The 22,695-nt window shown below is 39.2% G+C and overlaps 1 protein-coding gene across 3 annotated transcripts in view; it reads left to right on the top strand.

Moving 5' to 3' along the window:
* Window positions 1–22,695, top strand: part of snx29 (sorting nexin 29) — a 350,232-nt gene that overhangs the window by 266,232 nt on the left and 61,305 nt on the right. For all 3 annotated transcript variants that reach the window (XM_061908913.1, XM_061908914.1, XM_061908915.1), the window contains one exon: window positions 5,945–6,085. In XM_061908913.1, the coding sequence (XP_061764897.1) occupies window positions 5,945–6,085 (141 nt within the window). Of the gene's footprint in view, window positions 1–5,944; window positions 6,086–22,695 lie in introns of those variants that run through there.

The raw sequence follows: 22,695 nt of genomic DNA, 5'->3' as shown, positions 1-22,695 counted from the left end.
CCCCAGGTGATTCCCTTGTCCTACTGGGAGACTTCAACGCTCACGGTGGCAACGACAGTGAAACCTGGAGAGGCGTGATTGGGAAGAATGGCCGCCCGGATCTGAACCCGAGTGGTGTTTTGTTATTGGACTTTTGTGCTCGTCACAGTTTGTCCATAACAAACACCATGTTCAAACATAAGGGTGTCCATATGTGCACTTGGCACCAGGACACCCTAGGCCGCAGTTCCATGATCGACTTTGTAGTTGTGTCATCGGATTTGCGGCCTCATGTTTTGGACAATCGGGTGAAGAGAGGGGCGGAGCTTTCTACCGATCACCACCTGGTGGTGAGTTGGCTGTGATGGTGGGGGAGGATGCCAGACAGACCTGGGAGGCCCAAACGCATTGTGAGGGTCTGCTGGGAACGTCTGGCAGAGTCTCCTGTCAGACAAAGTTTCAATTCCCACCTCCGGACGAACTTTGAACATGTCACGAGGGAGGTGCTGGACATTGAGTCCGAGTGGACCATGTTCCGCACCTCTATTGTCGAGGCGGCAGATCGGAGCTGTGGCCGCAATCCTAAAACCCCTTGGTGGACACCAGCGGTGAGGGATGCCGTCAAGCTGAAGAAGGAGTCCTATCGGGTCCTTTTGGCTCATAGGACTCCGGAGGCAGTGGACAGGTACCGACAGGCCAAGCGGTGTGCACCTTCAACGGTCGCGGAGGCAAAAACTCGGACATGGGAAGAGTTCGGGGAAGCCATGGAAAACGACTTCCGGACGGCTTCGAAGCGATTCTGGACCACCGTCCGCCGCCTCAGGAAGGGGAAGCAGTGCACTATCAACACCGTGTATGGTGCGGATGGTGTTCTGCTGACCTCGACTGCGGATGTTGTGGATAGGTGGAAGGAATACTTCGAAGACCTCCTCAATCCCACCAACACGTCTTCCTATGAGGAAGCAGTGCCTGGGGAATCTGTGGTGGACTCTCCTATTTCTGGGGCTGAGGTCGCTGAGGTAGTTAAAAAGCTCCTTGGTGGCAAGGCCCCAGGGGTGGACGAGATCCGCCCGGAGTTCCTTAAGGCTCTGGATGCTGTGGGGCTGTCTTGGTTGACAAGACTTTGCAGCATCGCGTGGACATCGGGGGCGGTACCTCTGGATTGGCAGACCGGGGTGGTGGTTCCTCTCTTTAAGAAAGGGGGCCGGAGGGTGTGTTCCAACTATCGTGGGATCACACTCCTCAGCCTTCCCGGTAAGGTTTATTCAGGTGTACTGGAGAGGAGGCTACGTCGGATAGTCGAACCTCGGATTCAGGAGGAACAGTGTGGTTTTCGTCCTGGTCGTGGAACTGTGGACCAGCTCTATACTCTCGGCAGGGTTTTTGAGGGTGCATGGGAGTTTGCCCAACCAGTCAACATGTGTTTTGTGGACTTGGAGAAGGCATTCGACCGTGTCCCTCGGGAAGTCCTGTGGGGAGTGCTCAGAGAGTATGGGGTATCGGACTGTCTTATTGTGGCGGTCCGTTCCCTGTACGATCAGTGCCAGAGCTTGGTCCGCATTGCCGGCAGTAAGTCAAACACATTTCCAGTGAGGGTTGGACTCCGCCAAGGCTGTCCTTTGTCACCGATTCTGTTCATAACTTTTATGGACAGAATTTCTAGGCGCAGTCAAGGCGTTGAGGGGTTCCGGTTTGGTAACCGCAGGATTAGGTCTCTGCTTTTTGCAGATGATGTGGTCCTGATGGCTTCATCTGACCGGGATCTTCAGCTCTCGCTGGATCGGTTCGCAGCCGAGTGTGAAGCGACCAGAATGAGAATCAGCACCTCCAAGTCCGAGTCCATGGTTCTCGCCCGGAAAAGGGTGGAGTGCCATCTCCGGGTTGGGGAGGAGATCCTGCCCCAAGTGGAGGAGTTCAAGTACCTAGGAGTCTTGTTCACGAGTGAGGGAAGAGTGGCTTGTGAGATCGACAGGCAGATCGGTGTGGCATCTTCAGTAATGCGGACGTTGTACCGATCCGTTGTGGTGAAGAAGGAGCTGAGCCGGAAGGCAAAGCTCTCAATTTACCGGTCGATCTACGTTCCCATCCTCACCTATGGTCATGAGCTTTGGGTCATGACCGAAAGGATAAGATCACGGGTACAAGCGGCCGAAATGAGTTTCCTCCGCCGTGTGGCGGGGCTCTCCCTTAGAGATAGGGTGAGAAGCTCAGCCATCTGGGAGGGACTCAATGTAAAGCCGCTGCTCCTTCACATCGAGAGGAGCCAGATGAGGTGGTTCGGGCATCTGGTCAGGATGCCACCCGAACGCCTCCCTAGGGAGGTGTTTAGGGCACGTCCAACCGGTAGGAGGCCACGGGGAAGACCCAGGACACGTTGGGAAGACTATGTCTCCCGGCTGGCCTGGGAACGCCTCGGGATCCCCCGGGAAGAGCTAGACGAAGTGGCTGGGGAGAGGGAAGTCTGGGTTTCCCTGCTTAGGCTGTTGCCCCCGCGACCCGACCTCGGATAAGCGGAAGATGATGGATGGATGGATGGATGGATGGATTAAATTTATGCTTTTTGGTGTTATTTAATATTTTTTAATTATGTTTAATCATTTCGCATAGACTACATATTGATAATATAAATACATATATATTTTTTAAACTTTTTGAAGTGCTTTTTTTTTCATTTTGAGCCATGGTAATGTGCGGCCTATATCCAATGAGCGCAACTTCAGCAGTAAAAAGATGTAGATCCACTGCACGGCTGCTTTTCAAATGCCCATAAAATGTACAACATGTCCCCTGCATCTTGAAAACGTAGCAAAATGACACAGGTGGAGCACGATCACATGAGTGTGCAGTAAATGAGTGTCTCCATGGTGATGCGCTGCATAGTACACACAAAATGCTAATTTAAATAAGACGTTCTGCACCACTATTCAATTGTACATGCAGTCTTAGTAGATCGCATGCCACATGCTCACTAATGCTATAAATTACTTTACAAATTGCACAATCTGTTTACCGCGTGGTGTTTGGATCTTAGTAAGATTCATAACTAGGGAGTCTTGTTTGGAGTACATGTGTGAAGTCTGAATTTCCCTCTGAAGGATTATGATAATTAACTATCCATCCATCCCTCCAGTTCCTACCGCTTATTCCCTTTGGGTTCGCGGGGGGCGCTGGTGCCTATCTCAGCTACAATCGGGTGGAAAGCGGGGTACACCCCAAGTCGCCACCTCATCGCAGGGCCAACACAGATAGACAGACAACATTCACACTCACATTCAAACACTAGGGCCAATTTTTAGTGTTGCCAATCAACCTATCCCCAGGTGCAAGTCTTTGGAAGTGGGAGGAAGCCAGACTACCCGGAGGGAACCCACGCAGTCACGGGGAGGACATACGAACTCTACACAGAAAGATTCCGATCCCGGGATTGAACCCAGGACTACTCAGGACCTTCGTATTGTGAGGCAGACGCACTAACCCCTCATCCGCCGTGCTGCCCATGTTATGATAACTATAATAAAAAAAACTATGATAACTATAATAAAAAATAAAAAAAACATCATTTCAGGATGCCATTTGTTTAAATTGACCCAGAATTAACAACAAAGACCTTGTCCAAAAAATGCTAACTGAAGAAACCTAATACAGTGTAACCCATTTATGTCAATCCTGTTTTTGTTCATTATCTACTGTGTTCCTAGTATTACTAAAAAAGTGCCCGCTTAAGCCAATGTCGGCTTACGTGGTTGACAGCTTTTCTCGACATACTGTGAAATTTGGGATCCAGATGAATAATTCTATTTGAAGTTTGATTATCAGGAAGCAGTGTGAAATGAAACAATTCATACCTCGAAAAAGAGGAAAAACTTCCATTTACTCTACCTTCAAAGACAAAAAGTATTTATTCTCTGGCGTTCAACCTCTTAGCTGTCCTTACATTTATTGTTCCAGTACTTTCATGTGTGAATGGAATAGAATCAAATCCCATTATTGTACGCAATAAACCAGAGTTACCAAATTAGGGATGGCTACTGAATTCGGGACTTTTATAGGCACCAACAGAATTTATTGGTACTGCCGGAAATCGATTAAAGTAAAATCAGTAGATATTTTGACACAATATTTGTACATGACGTCACCTCCCATTGCAGACTCGGCTGGCTCAAATTTAAATGTCAACAAAGCAAGTTTGTGTGCAAGTGCCAATTGGATTTTCCGTAGAAGTGCTCCTAATTAGCATTACAAGGCGATTTCCTTCAAATTTGTTAATGAAAACTAAAAATAAGATGCACATTACAATCAAACAGCAAGTGTATTTTTATATAGCGCTTTACTTTACCTGAAACGATACCCAAAGCGTTTTACATTATACATTCCATTCACACACACATTCACACATTGATGGCAGAAGCTGTCATGTAAGGCGGTAACTATGACACATCATGCGAAAGGTGGGGAAGTGCCTTAACTCAATGACACAGCAGGGCTGTGGCTAGGATGGCGGAAGCTTGATACGAATCGGGAACCCTCAAGCTGCTGCCACGACTGCTCTCCCATTAGAGCCACGCCATCCCCAAATATACAATTAATACACTACTTACAATCCATCCATCCATCCATTTTTTACCGCTTATTCCCTTTGGAGTCGCGGGGGGCGCTGGTGCCTACCTCAGCTACAATCGGGCGGAAGGCGGCGTACACCCTGGACAAGTCGCTACCTCATTGCGGGGCCAACACAGGTAGACAGACAACATTCATACTCATATTCATACACTAGGGCCAATTTAGTGTTGCCAATCAACCTATCCCCAGGTGCATGTTTTTGTCTACTTACAATATAAACACTTTTTAGGGCGTAACAAAAGACTATATTAATCTTAACGACAAGGAATACTCCCTGACTAGGCAACACCCGGCAGACTATACACTACTGCTATCTAACATCTTGAAATGAAATGCAAGGTCTACTATATAATACTTGCAAATGAGACTCAAAAATGCAAGAACTGAGTAGTATGTTAAAAAATTTTTTAATTTTATTTAATAAACTATTTAATATTTATCAACACATTAACACACGCAGAAGTACCAAAAATCGATAATGCTTTGTACCGGTATTGATTTCCTGGTATCATGAATTGGTACCGAATCATGTTCAAATGTAGAAGGTAGCCATTCCAATACTAAAGGGTACATCAAACTTATACTTCTGCTCTCATATAACAGCAAAATACCCTGTGTGTAGTTACACAAATTTAATACAACATGCACACAATAACTTCCTGGTCAGCAAAACGTATGCTTCAAAATAAAAGCATGGCAGTGATAACTTGGATTATACCGTAGCTTCGAACAAAATGTGACCCTTTATATTTTAAGAAGGTACACATGTCAACATAGTATTGGTGGTTATGTTGACAACTGGTCATGTCGACGTTAGACTGCCAACGTTGCCCATAAACACAACAATGCAGCAGCCGTTATTATAAGTTTGGGGCTAATAACGGTCACGATGCATTTTGTATATAATATATAGCTGGCACATTGCCGATGTTTGGCCTTGTGAAATGAAATCGCGAAGAGCAGTTCAGCACTCTCTACCTTTTATGTATATAAAAAAACAACCCATCTTTTCTGTCTTTTCTTTTTTTGGTGAGCTGATAGGCTCATCTTCTTGTTGCTCGCTCTCTCTTTTGTGAGTGTGAATAAAGTAGCTAATGGTGCATGAAAATGGTGGCAGCGCTGTCACATCTAAAGACAGACTCTGTCTCTGTATGGCATTATGTTAGTGAAAATACACATTTACTTGGATGAGACTAAGGTATTATTTTTTCTCCTGTTGCTGTGAGGATTTATGAAACCTTAATGACAAGTATATTATCACAGTAAAACAAAAAAGTATTACACATAGGTTTATATCAAGAATTATGTTTATTAATTTTTTGTCCTATGTTTGTGTATTTCATAGGTTTATATCCGCATCCTGGATAACGAGTGGAACGTGTACAGACGGTACACCGAGTTTAGGGAGCTTCACAACCGCCTGAGGTCCCAGTTTCCACAGGTGGACACATTCAGCTTCCCACCAAAGAAAGCCATTGGGAACAAGGTGAGGTCTTACTCGAAGACAATTATTTCCGGGCTATGGAGCGCACCTAACCCACATCCACTCCATATTTGGAAAAATAATATTTTGTACTTATGTGAAGTGAAGTCACTATTATTTGTATAGCATTTTTACTCCAGAGACTCAAAGCGCTTTACATTATCTACACCTTGAAGCTACATTTAAACCAGTGTGGGCGGCATTGGTAGCAGGTGGGTAAAGTGTCTTGCAAAAAGGACACAACGGCAGTGACTAAGATGGCCGAAGCTGGAATTGAGCCTGGGACCTTCAAATTACTGCCACGGCCGTTCTACCAACTGAGCCACGCACAAGTCTATAAGCCGCAGGTGTACACATTAATACATGAAATGTTTACACAGGCGCTTGTGTTCATTCACAAATTTAACACAAGTCAGTGCCTGTAACACAGCATACAGTAGCATACAGAAAAGTAATATAGTGCTGTCTTTGCCCTTCTCGGTCGACCTTTCGGGGTTCGTTACTCTTGGTGGATTTCCATTTTGTGTGGTGGCTGTTTTCTTTTTTGATGGCCGGGTCGAATGCCATTCGGCTTTGGGGCTGTCATGTGCATTTCATTGTGTCTTCTACATGATGAGGGTGAGTCCATAATGCTGACTGTAGGTTTGATTTATTGTGAACGATTTCATTAGTCAACCATGAACCATTTGGCAATTTCATTGGTCTGATCTGATCAGACTAAATTTATTGGTAGCATGTGAAGCTTGTGAACCAGAAAAAAAATCCATAAATTTGCCCCAGCATTGCATAAAGCATCGGTTTACTGTCCTGAAATTAGTTAATTATTAACTCATTTTCTAGAGTTGTAACTTGCCAAGAAAATGTAACTTTTCATAATTCTTATGAACAACACTTTCATCTGAGCTGCTGTTATAAGTGGCTAGGTGTTGTTGACATTTTTTCATAGAATATAATAGAATAGAAAGTTCTTTATTGATCCCTGGGGGAAATTCAGCACATGGTACCTCATGTACTGTATATCAGAGTACAGCTACGGATATCCTTCATAAGTATTTTCATATGTATGTGTGTACAGTGGGGCAAAATAGTATTTAGTCAGCCACCGATTGTGCAAGTTCTCCCACTTAAAATGACGACAGAGGTCTCTAATTTTCATCATAGTTACACTTGAACTGTGAGAGACAGAATGTGAAAAAAAAATCCAGGAACTCACATTTTAGGAATTTTAAAGAATTTATTTGTAAATTATGGTGGAAAATAAGTATTTGGTCAACCATTCAAAGCTCTCACTGATGGAAGGAGGTTTTGGCTCAAAATCTCACGATACATGACCCCATTCATTCTTTCCTTAACAACCCCCAAAACAACCCCAAAAACAACCCCAAAGCATGATGTTTCCACCCCCATGCTTCACAGTAGGTTTGGTGTTCTTGGGATGCAACACAGTAATCTTCTTCTTCCAAACATGACAGGTTGAGTTTATACCAAAAAGTTGTATTTTGGTTTCATCTGACCACATGACATTCTCCCATGTGCTCTCTGGCAAACTTCAGACGGGCCTGGACATGCACTGGCTTAAGCCGGGGGACACGTCTGGCACTGCAGGATTTGATTCCCTGTTGGCGTAGTGTGTTACTGATGGTAACCTTTGTTACTTTGGTCCCAGCTCTCTGCAAGTCATTCACTAGGCCCCTCCGTGTGGTTCTGGGATTTTTGCTCACTGTTTTAATGATCATTTTGACCCCACGAGATGAAATCGTGCGTGGAGCCCCAGATCAAGGGAGATTATCAGTGGTCTTGTATGTCTTTCATTTTCTGAGAATTGCTCCCACAGTTGATTTTTTCACACCAAGCTGCTTGCCTATTGTAGATTCACTCTTCCCAGTCTGGTGCAGGTCTACAATTCTTTTCCTGGTGTCCTTCGACAGCTCTTTGGTGTTGGCCATAGTTGAGTTTGGAGTCCAACTGTTTGAGGCTGTGGACAGGTGTCTTTTATACAGATAACAAGTTCATACAGGTTCCATTAATACAAGTAATGAGTGGAGGACAGAAGAGCTTTTTAAAGAAGAAGCCAGAGATCTTCCTTGTTTGAAGTGACCAAATACTTATTTTCCACCATAATTTACAAATAAATTCTTTAAAATTCCTACATTGTGAATTCCTGGATTTGTTTTTCACATTCTGTCTCTCAAAGTTGAAGTGTAACTATGATGACAATTACAGTCCTCTGTGCAAGTTCTCCCACTTAAATCGGTGGCTGACTAAATACTTTTTTGCCCCACTGTATGTATTTCTAGTAAAATGGAGATGAATACAACATATCAAGATCACATAATATTTTGTAGAAAATGCAGAAATTTCAAGAACCTCTGCTACATAAAAATGGAGGCGCAGGACAGTATGGAGCAAACATCAAGTCAACCGTAATGCTAATTGCTGTGAATTTGTGCTCAACATCCAATCTGCATCTAATTAAAGTGTGCATCTTAATTGAAGTGTGAACATTTATGTAATCTGGCAGGTGCTGCTTCTTTAGTTAGCAACACATCTTACATAGACATTTTGTCTCTATTGAACTGAGATCATCACATTACCCTCATTTTTTTTATCCCCAACAAGAAATAAGTCATCCTTTCTTTTCCAAGTTGATGACCTTGAGGATTAATTGAGATATTTGATGGAATATAGTATAAATTATCATCAGTGTTGGGTTAGTTACTGTAAACCAGGGGTGGGCATTACGTCGATCGCGATCGACTGGTCGATCTCGGAGGGTGTGTCAGTCGATCTCAAGCCAGGCATTACAAAATATACATAAAAATGAGCAATCATCAATCATACCAAGACTTCACTTTCGTCAGTTGTTTGACATTCTCGGCACCCGAGGATCTTGTGAGATGACGCTGGCTGCTGCGAGCTCATATTTAAGAAAAAAATCACTAACAGGGCGGACGCAGAGAAACACATTTTATTTCTAGAGACTCCGTACCTACTGTCAAAACTCTAAAGACCGACTGCACAGTTCCTGTCTTCACCATAAAAGACCTGTTTCATCCGGCCTGTGCTAACAAAATAAGAGTCTCAGAAAGCTAGCGTGCACAAGCTAGCAAGCTACGGAGTTTGATGCCAATGTATTTCTCCCCCGCCCTCAGCGACCGCTTTCTCACTTGCTTGCCCACCCGCACACTCACTGACGTCACTCACCTGCTGCCAGACATTAAAGGGCCACACACATATGCTACTCTCATAACAAAGTGTTTAAAAACGAGTATGCAAGTTGGACAAATGAGATGCCAAATCCAACCACTTGCATGTGTTATTGGACAGAAAGGAGGACTTTTTTTTTCCTCCATTTGAAAATGCGGACGTTATCAGCACCACTGTCTAATTCCAATCAATGCAAGTCATCAGAATCAAATACACCAACTTATACTCTTGTCTTCATGAAAGAAAGGAATCTATGTGTGTTAAACATGCTTGTATTATCATTAAACACCATTAACTTGTTAACAAAAATGTATCTTTCATAAATAAATAAATATAAATTATAAATAGGAATGAGGTAGATCTCCTCGACATGGTCAATTGAAAAGTAGCTCACCTGCAGAAAAAGTGTGAGCGCCCCTGCTGTAAACAATTTACTAGTTACAGTTACAAGTTATTATATTTCAACTAAGTTACTAACTCAGTTACTTACACCAAAAAGTAATGTGTTACTGTGAAAAGTAACTTTAGTTACTTATTTTTTCTTCATTAATGCCCTTTTAGCCTTCATTTCAGTAGTGTTATTGCACTGGAGAATAATACAATCTGTTGATCAACTTGACATGTATTTCCATTACTGAACTCCGCTAAGCAATATGGTCTACATACTGTACAACACACAAAGACAAAGATATGTTTTAAAGGGCCAATTTATTTCAGGCCAGAACAAATTGAAAATAAGTATTTTGAATAGCTGCAACATAACATACTTAAGTAACAAACAGCATAAAAACAACATAGCTTCACCTAAGGAAGGCACACAGGACATACACAAAGCCTAACCAGGCATTTTTGTCTCTCAAGGAATTGTGAAATAAAATCATATCTTTAGGAGATCAACACTGTACTGAAGCCCAGAACACTTAACGCATTTTCCCAGTTTTAGTTTAAAGATAAGAAAAAATCGGCATGGCCCACTAGGATCCCTCTTTATGTTTGTGAACTTTATAGTCTATATATTTAGAGTGATCTGATAATCAAACACTCTAGAAGTCTAGAATGAAAGAGTATATAAGAGAAATGACAGAAAGTGTACCTTCAGTGATGGATGATGAGCAGACAATGTTTTCCGTGCCATTTGCTATTTGACGCCGGTATCATGCGGATTAGCTTCCTAAAATCATGTGACTCCACTGTAGAAATAGCCTGCATGTCTTTTAGCACATACACTGCAATGGCTCTATCAATGTTGTCCTGGCTCGCAGTGTCGCCGATAAAATCCATAAGTGGAGGTGAAGTGGCATCGGAGTCTGTACTCTCTTTACTAGCTTTGTCGCAGCATGTTGCTTTTGTTGCTGCTTCAGCAGATTTGAATTGCTGTTTTGGGGAGTAGATAGGATCTTTGAACCAAGACACAACTTACATTTAGCTAAAATGTTCTTTTCTTTGTGCTCTACAAAAGAAAAGTAGTGAGAATATCTCCATGTTAAGAAACTCTGCTTCTGCTCCGCCATGATGTCTTGTTAGTAAACACAGACACAAACCCCCCACACCCCCATACACACAAGAGAGCGTGCGTCTTGTGACACAGGAAGAATCAGAAGGACGACACTGCAACTCTCCAATAAAACACACTCAGATATTCTGTTTCTAGCCGATACTACATAAAAAAATAATGTAAAATAACTCAGTAACGCATCATGTAGTAACGGTAACTGAGTTACTGAATGTAAAAAAATAATGCGTTAGACTTCTAGTTATGGCCGAAAATAACGGCGTTACAGTCCCAATACTGATGATTATCATAAACAATGGGAGTACATTTAGATCTTCTATCACCATGCATTCCTAGATAAAGATACTATATATCGAGTCAAGTACACTGAAGTCCCCCTTTAATGTTTATGTAGTCAAACAGTCTTGAGACTCAAGGTCATATGTTAGCGCTACTGCAGCTTTAGAGTTAAGGGTTGAAGGAGACTTTTTTCACCGTATGCAATAAATTAATGACATTAAAGTAATCCTGGCTTGCATTGGTATAGTGTATTGTTGGCTTGCATTTGTATATTGTAATGTATTGCCACAGAAGTCAAGACGATTTATCACACCGCGGCTCGTAATATTGTTAAAGAGATCATGAGTTGTGAACATTTCCATGTACCTCAATGAAACAATGATCTACAAAAGGTGTATCTCCTGCCGTAGAAAGCAGGTGGTTGTAAATGGGAGTTATAGTTATAGATGCTCATTTTTCTTCAGCTGTTTTACAGTCATTTCCAGTACACACACATACACACACATCATGGGGGACAGTTACAGCCTCAGGTTCCCTTGGTCCTTCACCACCTCCAGCAGAATGGCCATGCTGCTGTTCCATCCTTCCTCCTTTTTATGCTGTCCTCCCCTTGCTCCCCCCAAACTTAATTTGGTACTGACCTGGATGCTTTGGTTGGGTGGGTATGAGGCCGCCATTGCCAAAAGCTGTGGTCAAGCTCACCACTTTCAAAGGGGCTGCACTTTCATGGCTGGAAACCAAACTAAATGCTGAGATAAGCATGCGTGTCCACTGTGTATTGCATATATATATATGTGTTTTTATTTCTCAGTACGTTTGTCTGGAAGTGCAAATGTCTATCTGAGGACCTCGGCTGTCATTGTGTCCTTGAAAGTCCTAAAACCTATTACACTGGAGGTTTGTGTGAATTATTGGTTTGCAACATCTTTGCCAACTTGCATTTGTCACACTCAGTCCACATATCAAAGTAGCAATCCTACAGGCTCCTGGACAGAAGTAAGGCTATATAAGGGAAGACATAAAAAATGTACTTGGTGGTGACTTAGTTTTATATTTACTGAATATTAATTACATTATAGGTTTCCAACTTTTTGTATGAGCTCAATCTCTCTAAAATGTAATGACCCATAAAGATATCCTATGGTCAGGTTGTCACTTCGGCTCTATAACCCACTGCATTTTTGATGACCAAATCAGGTAAAATATTCAAAAGATTACATTTTTCCAATGAACTTGATACTTTAATATCAGTATAATGTCCAAAATATGTCAGTTAATACCGTATTGTACAAGTCGCACCCGCTAAATATATATATATATATATATACGTATGTATATATATATATATATGTTTATATATATATATATACATATATATATATATAATATATATATATATATATATATATATATATATATATATATATATATATATATATATATATATATATATATATACTGTATATGTATACACATACATACATACATATACATATGTATATATGTATGTCTTGATTGGATTATCCAGAGAATAGTGCTCGATACCGTGGTAGAGCGCAATATGTAGGTGTGGGAAAAATCACAAGACTACTTCATCTCTACAGAACTGTTTCATGAGGGGTTAGGGTTATCAGGAGATGATTGAGGGAATCTCCTGATGATTGAGGGAACTCCTCATGAAACAGTTTTGTAGAGATGAAGTAGTCTTGTGATTTTTCACACACCTACATATGTATATATGTATGTATATATATATACACACACATATATATATATATATATATATGTGTATATGTATATACATATATATATATATATATATATATATATATGTATGTATATTATCCATATATTAGCTTCACCTGACTATAAGCCACAGATACTGTATATATATATTGTAAAATTAGTTATTTACACAGAAAGATTTAAAAAATCTCAATCTTTGGGCACCACACGATTATATTTATCTCGGGGTTAACGATTCAATTAGGAATCAAATAAAATTGACTTTCAATATCTGTTAGCAAAAATTTCACTTAAATATTGAACATCTAAATGTTTTTTTTCCCAATTGGAAAACTTGTTTTGTTTGGATTTTTTTTTGTTGCAGTCACTTTCCAACAAATTGGGCATAGAGTGACTCGTTCATCCTTGTTGAAGGGCTTATCTTGCTCATTCGTTTAAAGCCGAAATATTCTCAATCATATTTTTTCCTCCTAATTTGTGTTATGCCCACCAACACAACAATTGTGGGTGACTGACAAGAGGATTATCGTTCATTTTAATTTGCTGAAAGCGAGGTACACAGTAAACCCTTTTAAGCGAGAGACGACGGCAAATTTCTTATGTATTTATCATTTATCATTTGATTAATTGATTTGTTGGCCCAGGCCTAATTAGTATTGGCTCTATTTACCTATTTCATAAACCCTGTAAATAAGCCAACCGGAACAACCTAAAATGACACAAAACATACATAAATGAAAGGTGCGTGCGTGACTGTCGTAGTGTGGTTTTAACATTCTTTTCACACCGGTAACGAGACCAGCTCGCCGGCGGCACTCTCAGTGCTCACTCAGAACATTTGTCCCAGTTGAATTTACCAGACTTATGCAATAAATTAACCAAAGCCTTGTATATTTTGTCCCTAGAAAAAGTCCTTGTACAAGCAGTACCCTTTTTAACTGTAGTGTTGACCTTAGACTGTGCTGGCCCACTTTTACATTGCGCAGTGGAGCCCATTTCCCAGGTCAGTTGGCCACGTGATGGCAGTGTTAGTTTTCCTTTTCCCCTTTCCTTCCGCAACCAACTGGCCTCGGATGCGTTTAATATTGATGACAGTTTTTATTCCAACAATTGGAAGGATGGTGTCATGTTCATTGCCTGTTTACTTTTACTTTTAAAGCCGTCCAGCAACAGAAGTGCTCACAAATAAGAAACAATGTTAAAACACAATCACGGTGGTTATTTTTGCAGGTTTTTTGTTGAAAAGCGCAGAAACGGGCAAAAAAGGTACAAACCATTTGTTGGGGGCCACAAAATACCGATCATCCTATTTCCCAGATCGCGTTATTTAGAAATCCTTATTTGTTACCTTTTTCTTTTAGAAAAAGTTATGCACAGTAGGTTGGTTGCGTAAACCTGCTTGGAGGATAGTGGAACAACGCGACCTGACGTGAATAGTGCCTTGTGCTCCCACGTCACAGAATCGGTCGGGCTATCTATCCACCGGTACGTCTGAACATCACTGGGTCAATATTTTGTTATTTTTATTTAGTTTTTTTAAATTCCTTCTTTTTGGAGACTTTCATACAGATTTACTGTAAGATTTATTGCAAAGGTCTCCCAGGATGCAAAGGACAGCAGTAAGCAGGTTGCAGGTAAGAATGCTGGCTTAATTCCCGGCAGGAAGCACACAAATATACAGGGCATTAGCGTAGCGTGAAGCTAACTGAAATTCAAGCGGTCGCCAATGGTAACAACTGGAAAGTCTAGGATCATGTCCGATGTGTCATGACAGTAAGATTGTAAAAACGTAAAAATTCGGTGAAAGACAACGCAATTGACTCTCGTGGAAAAATACGGGATCTATGACACGATCGTGCTATATAAAACATTGCGTTATATTGAACTTTGAGTGAGCTTGAAAGTGTAGTTGGTTACTACTAGAGGGTTTTCACACTTTTCACGACTTGGACTCTCCAAAATAATTATATTTGACCTGGGGATCCCCCAAATTTTTTGACTGTGTTCCACAGACACACATTGTGAAAACAGCAGATCAGTTGTCTCACAACGCTTTGCAATGCAAGGGAGGCATTGTGAGCCTGAACATCTGCTATTTTCATAATATGGGGGCGGGGGGGTTAAAAGCACTCATTTAGTATACTTTTTTTTTAATGTCAAGGACATTAAAAAGGACAAATCAAATCAAACTTTATTAATATACCACTTTTCATACAAAGGCAAGTGGCAAACACAAAGTGCTGTGCAAAAAAATGTAAATATAAATATTACATTACTAAGTAATTAAAGACATAATAACGAGAGGATACTAGTGGTAATATTATTACTTAAGACAGAAAACAACACAATAAAATAGTAAAAAACACAAGGGTTTAAGATGATCACTAAAAAGTCTGGATAAAAAGGTGTGTCTTGAGCCTTTTTTAAAAAAAAAAACAATAACTCCCATTAGCTCTGCGGACCCCTACTTGAAAATATACGCCAAGAAGCCCCATTAGAGAAGATTTGTTACGGCTTTAGAAGTGATTATCATCACCCATTTTAATTTCAAGGCCTTCCAGTTTCACATGCATTACGCTACAGATCTGTCATTTAGCTGGGGCCACGCTGGCAAAAAAAGAGCAGCGATGTAGATCTTGACAAAACAAATACAAAGATCTTTTTTTTTTTTTTTTTTTTTTTTTTTTTTTAAGGAACATTTGATAATGGTTACACTATGTGCAGTAAAACCTTTGATGAACTCAACTCACCTTAATTTGTTTTCTTAAATTTGTGTTGGACGTCTTTGACGTTGAGAGCAGTTTGGTTTTTGGTTCATAGAGTAAACCAGTGGTTCTCAACCTTTTTTCAGTGATGTACCCCCTGTAAACAATTTTTTAATTCAAGTACCCCCTAATAAGAGCCAAGCATTTTTGGTTGAAAAAAAGAGATACAAAGTAAATACAGCACTATGTCATCAGTTTCTGATTCATGAAATTGTATAACAGTGCAAAATATTGCTCATTTGTCGTGGTCTTTCTTGAACTATTTGGAAAAAAGATACAAAAAAAAAAAAAAAAACTTGTTGAAAAATAAAAAAAACTTGTTGAAAAATAAACAGGTGATTCAATCATAAATATTTCTACACATAGAAGTAATCATCAACTTAAAGTGCCTTCTTTGGGGCTTGTTTTAGAGATCCATTTGTATTCATGAACTTAATTCTAAACATTTCTTCACAAAAAAACAAATCTTTAACATCAATATTTATGAAACATGTCCACAAAATTCTAGCTGTCAACACTGAATATTGCATTGTTCCATCCCTTTTTACAGTTTATGAACTTCCATTCATATTTTGTTGAAGTATTATTCAATAAATATTTTTATAAAGGATTTTTTAACTGTTGCTTTTTTTTAATATTTTTTTAAAAATCTCACGTACCCCTTGGAATACCTTCAAGTACCCCCAGGGGTACGCGTACCTCCATTTGAGAACCACTGGAGTAAACAACTAAAAACAAAGTGTTTTGGCGTTATTTTCTCAAAATGCATATATACTGGAAAAATAAAGGCACTAAGAGGGATTACTCCCAATACTTCTTAGACGGAAATAAACATAATGACAACATAAAGGAAGTAGTTGAAAGCTTTAATAATTACTTTGTAACTATTGAACCAAAATTGGAAGATAGAATTCCAGCCCCAATTTCAATTGAGGATTATAATGATACCATAGAGCGAAATCCTAACTCCATGTTCCTCAGTAATGTGACACAGGAGGAAACAGTAACAATTGTGAAAAACTGTAAATCTAAGACTTCAACTGATTGTACTGGAATAGACATGGAAACGATAAAAAAGGTTATTGAAAAGATCTCAGGACCATTAATGTATATTAGTAACCTATTATTTCAAACAGGTACATTTCCAAACAAAATGAAAATAGCTAAAGTTGCACCAATTTATAAGACTGGAGACAAACATCTATTTGCAAATTATAGACCTGTTTCTTTACTTTCACAATTATCTAAAATCATTGTAACGGAATTGATGTGGATACGATAAAAAAGGTTTTTGAAAAGATCTCAGGACCATTAATGTATATTAATAACCTATCATTTCAAACAGGTACATTTCCAAACAAAATGAAAATAGCTAAAGTTGCACCAATTTATAAGACTGGAGACAAACATCTATTTACAAATTATAGACCTGTTTCTTTACTTTCACAATTATCTAAAATCATTGAAAAGCTGTTCAATAACAGATTAGAGAGTTTCATAAATAAAAATAGAATACTCATAGAGAACCAAATGGATACAGAGCTAATGTTTCAACTTCAATTACTTTAATTGAAATTACAGAAGAAATTACTAATGCAATAGATGGTAAAAAAATGTGCGGCAACAGTGTTTATGGATCCAACTAAAGCATTTGACACAATTAATCACAATATTTTAATAAAAAAACTAGAACAATATGGCATCAGAGGGTTCGTCTTAAACTGGATAAGAAGTTATCTAACGAACAGGAAACAATACGTGAAGTTAGGCGAACACACTTCTACAATACTAAAATATCCTGTGGTGTACCTCAGGGATCAATACTAGGACCTAAACTATTCAATCTCTATAAATGACATTTGTAAAGTAACAAGAGATTTAAAGTTAGTATTATTTGCGGATGACACAACAGTGTTTTGTTCAGGAGAGAACACACAGAAGATAATACAAATAATAACAGAAGAAATGAACAAATTAAAAAAAATGGTTTGACAAAAACAGACTATCATTGAATCTCAGTAAAAATAAAATAATGCTATTTGGTAACAGTAGAAGAGAAAGTCAAACACAAATACAAATAGACGGAATAGAAATTGAAAGAGTAAATGAAACCAAATATTTAGGTATAATGATTGATGAAAAATTTAACTGGAAATCTCATGTAAAAAATATACAACATAAAGTTGCAAGAATTACGTCATCAATGAATAAAGCTAAATGTGTTCTAGACAAAAAAATCACTTCATATTCTCTACTGCTCACTAGTGTTACCATATCTGAGTTACTGTGTAGAAATATGGGGAAATATTTACAAAAGTACACTTCATTCACTAACAGTGTTACAAAAAAGATCAGTTAGAATAATACATGATGTTGGATATAGAGAACATACAAATCCTTTATTTATTGAATCAAAGATAATGAAATTCCACGACATAGTGAAATTGCATACAGCTAAAATTTATACACAAAGCAAACTACAACCTGCTTCCCAAGAATATACAACAATTCTTCTCAACAAAAGAGGAGAAATATAATCTTCGAGAAAAATGTAACTTAAAACATTTGTACGCACGTACAACACTTAAGACCTTCAGTACATCAGTATGTGGAATTAAACTATGGAATGGATTAAGCAAAGCAATCAAACAATGTACTATTATGATCCACTTCAAGAAACTCTTCAAAAACTTAGTGTTTACAAAGTACAAAAAAGAAGAATCATGATAAACATTCTGAATTTATTCACCCATTCAATTTTTTCATTCTCAAAATAATCTTACTTGTCTCATTGTATGGAATAAAACTTCAACAATTATTTATTTATTTATTTTTATTTAATTACTTATGGAGTATATTGTGAAGACATTGAGAACAGGAAGTGAACAAACGTTTTAGCAACTGTTACGTAAAAAGAAAAGGGGTAGGATTGAATAAGCTCTGCTTCTTCCTACTCCTTTTCAAACATGTTGAAAAGAGAAACTGGGAATTGTGATGAATCATGTTGTATGCATGCATGTTCCAAATAAACTCATACTCATACTCACACTAATATGGCCAAGGAGACGCTTTAAATTTTTGATTGCCTTCATTAGCAGTGGAAACATCATCATCACTGGCAGCAATTGAAACATTTATAGGAGAGAACCCCTTTGCGTTTGTCAAGTATGTTTTGAGTCAGCAGCTATGTCTTTCCCTCGTCATGCGGCTCAGGCTGTGTGTGTTATAATTTTACTTCCGGGATTTAAAGCGTCATGACCCGCCCTATCTTGTCTCGGATTTGCTTGCCCATAATGTTTTGCCCTGACCTTATCCAATCGCAGTGGCGGGCCGTGTGTTTCCCACCTAGGCCTTAAAAGGTTGATTGAAAGTACATACTTCTCAAAGATATATTAACTGCCCTGACCACATGATGGCGACAAATACACATGTAACAATGTTAATTAAATGACAAGCATGAAAAACTTTTAACAAGTGTTTACAACTTTTAGATGTAACAGAACAGCTACTGTCATCAACTTGCGATCTGATTGGCATCTGTCTCTCAACTGTATGTGTTCTCAAATTCATCCACTAACGGTCCCAATGAGTATCCAATCACATGACGCGTAAATGTCATGTTCAACGTGAAGCCATCTAAAAGGCCTTACTGACAACAACTCCTGATCTGATTGGCTATCGCATCCGTCTATCACCTGTATGTCCCCGCATTGCTGAATCATAAGGCGTCTGGCAGATTTTAGTACAGCATGGCAACATAAGCTAGCTGAATTCTGATTGGATGCAAACTAAAACTAAAAACAATAGTACTGGAACAAGCATAATATGACATGAAGAAAATATGAATCATTTTAGATATTAAGGGAAAGTCAATTAAAAAATAATGTTATCTTTAACTATGATCATGATTTCTGGTTATGTTAGTCCAGCACAGAAGGCCTTGCTGGTCTTGACGGCACACCACTGTCCAATCGTGACTCATGATACGTGAACCAATCAATCATCATGGATTTTCCCCCATGGATTAGCAGTCCATTTGCTCTCTTTTTCTTGTGTAGCGTTTGATGGACGCTACTTTACTACGTGGGTCTAAAAATAGCTAAGCTTCTGGTTCAGAAAGGAGCCTTGCTAATGTGAAATGTAGATAAGCTATGTAGCATCGCTACTTGTTGCAGGCTACTGCCCATCACTGCTTTAGTCAGGTTTTACTTAAGCGAGTTACACTATTTAAAAACTTTCAACATGTCATTTTACTACTTTTGTGCGGATACTATGTTGTGCATTTCATTTGTCACTATACTATAATTTTCCGTGACATACTCTTGTGTTGTATTCATCCACCAGTGTTTTTCTATTGCATCGTTAAGGCCCGAGCAGCGGAGCAAGCAAGGACCCTGTTTAAATTGCAATGTTTTATTATTGTTATTGTTCTCCCCGTTTGGATACCTTTTTGAGGCCCTTATCATGCACGAAAACTCTTTAGTCACAGGTTTTTTTGTTTTTTTTTAGTAAACCATCCTCCCTCTTCCTCCTGCTGCTGCTGTTTTGCATAGTTGTCCACATACGGTTTGAATAACCTTTCCTTTATTTGCCTCTGCCCTTGAATCTTTGATTATTTTTATGTTACAATCTTTCAAGCTCTCTTTTCCTCACCTCTAAAGTTTGCATTTTCTCTCCTTTAAAGTACCAGTGGAGTGGAAAAAACAAGTTCCCTCTATATTGAGGCTTTTAATATATATATATATATATATATATATATATATATATATATACAGTGGGGCAAAAAAGTATTTAGTCAGCCACCGATTGTGCAAGTTCTCACACTTAAAATGATGACAGAGGTCTGTAATTTTCATCATAGGTACACTTTAACTGTGAGAGACAGAATGTGAAAAAAAATCCAGGAATTCACATTGTAGGAATTTTAAATAATTTATTTGTAAATCATGGTGAAAAATAAGTATTTGGTCAACCATTCAAAGCTCTCACTGATGGAAGGAGGTTTTGGCTCAAAATCTCACGATACATGGCCCCATTCATTCTTTCCTTAACACGGATCAATCGTCCTGTCCCCTTAGCAGAAAAACAGCCCCAAAGCATGATGTTTCCACCCCCATGCTTCACAGTAGGTATGGTGTTCTTAGGATGCAACGCAGAATTCTTCTTCCTCCAATCACGACGAGTTGAGTTTATACCAAAAAGTTCTATTTTGGTTTCATCTGACCACATGACATTCTCCCAATCCTCTGCTTTATCGTCCACGAATCCATATTTGTATAAACTCAACTCGTCGTGTTTGGAGGAAGAAGAATACTGAGTTGCATCCCAGGAACACCATCCCTACTGTGAAGCATGGGGGTGGAAACATCATGCTTTGGGGCTGTTTTTCTACTAAGTCCGAGTCCATGGTTCTCGCCCGGAAAAGGGTGGAGTGCCATCTCCGGGTTGGGGAGGAGACCCTGCCCCAAGTGGAGGAGTTCAAGTACCTAGGAGTCTTGTTCATGAGTGGGGGAAGAGTGGATCGTGAGATCAACAGGCGCATCGGTGCGGCGTCTTCAGTAATGCGGATTACCGTGCGGATTACTTTGGGACAATCGATGATCCAGGACTTTATATTATATTTTAAATGCGACCCTGTCTTTATCAATACAACCAATCATTTCCCCCACCTCATCATCCTTCCGTCTGAAAAGTACTTCACATTAAACATGCATTGTCTTTTGAAAGCAGTCAGTGGGTTTCGCCGCCACCATGTTACAAAACACATTCTTCACTTCATCACATCACTTAGATTTTCGGATCACACAAAATGTATTGACCTGCACTTTTTCCAGACCTGTCTTTGTATAAATACTTTTCAGACAAACTATTGGACAAAAAACTTGAAATTCTGTAAATGGTACTGTAGATTGCTTTATTTAACTAATTTGCTTCAATCATCGCAATTACCTTAAAATTACTTCTCTGTTGTTTGCCACCTTCACCAACCTGGATAATTTTTTCGAGTGTCTCTCTGTCTCACAGCTGCGTTTCTCCAAAACGAGTGTCTCCATTTGTTTTATTTTGTCTTATTAAATTTGCATTTCTTAAGACAATTAAACTGACAGTCTGTTAAGTTAATTTCAACAAGGAGGGATTTAATTTAGCTGCCATCTGAGTGTTGCTTTGACAATTATTTAATCATGAACACTACTAATGAGTTTTCAAAGTAAATACACAGTTGAAGAGAATTCTCACCCACTACAAGTTTGTATTAATCACAAGTAATAACTTGTTCAAACTAACCTAGAGAGCGACTTTGTTTGGCCTTCCTGTGAGTCCTAAACAACTTTGGTCCTCATACTTTGGGACAAGCGGTACAAAATGGATGGATGGACTTTATCCTTTATGTTTGTTCACATTGTCCCCCATTGGCCTTCCAATGCCATCATTAAAACAAATTTAAGAAAATCCAGTGAATAATATAAAAATAACTTAGCAAAAAGTCTGTATTTTCTACCTGGATGAATTACAAATATAAAGTGGAACAACGTGTAATGTAATAGTATAGTTATACCTTGATTGACGTCCATAACATGTTCGGGAAGTCTCGTTGTTAAATAAAACTTACCTAACCTGAAGCAAGTTTTCCCCTAGGAAACAATGTAAATTCAAATTATACATTCCACACCCAAATATGTTCACACAAAACATTATACTATAAACAGCTTAAAAGGGAACCACACTTTTGGGGGGAATTTTACTTATCGTTTACAATCATTATGAAAGACATGACCGTGGGTGTATTTTTTTATTGCATTCTAACTCGTAAATAAATGTAAATAAAAGTCCGCTTACAGCTAAGGCCAATGAAAAGTACTCTGTTCCGCCCATAAAACCTAATAAAAACAATCTAAAGAGCGCCAACAATACTCCATTTACATTTCCTTTGTTATGGGTATGACTTCAGCGGTTTCTCCCTCTTGTGCGCGTCCTCACGAGCGCGCCGCGAACCACGCCCACAGGCGCTCCCTCTTGGCTGCGAGCGCGCTTCAGCGCGGCTGCAAACGCTCCGCAATCAACCCACCTGACCGTGATGAGCGATCAGCCTTCATAACCCAGCA

This window comes from Nerophis ophidion, linkage group LG08 (assembly GCF_033978795.1).
Source record: "Nerophis ophidion isolate RoL-2023_Sa linkage group LG08, RoL_Noph_v1.0, whole genome shotgun sequence".
Classification (NCBI taxonomy): domain Eukaryota; kingdom Metazoa; phylum Chordata; class Actinopteri; order Syngnathiformes; family Syngnathidae; genus Nerophis; species Nerophis ophidion.
This window is presented reverse-complemented; position numbering and strand designations above follow the sequence as displayed.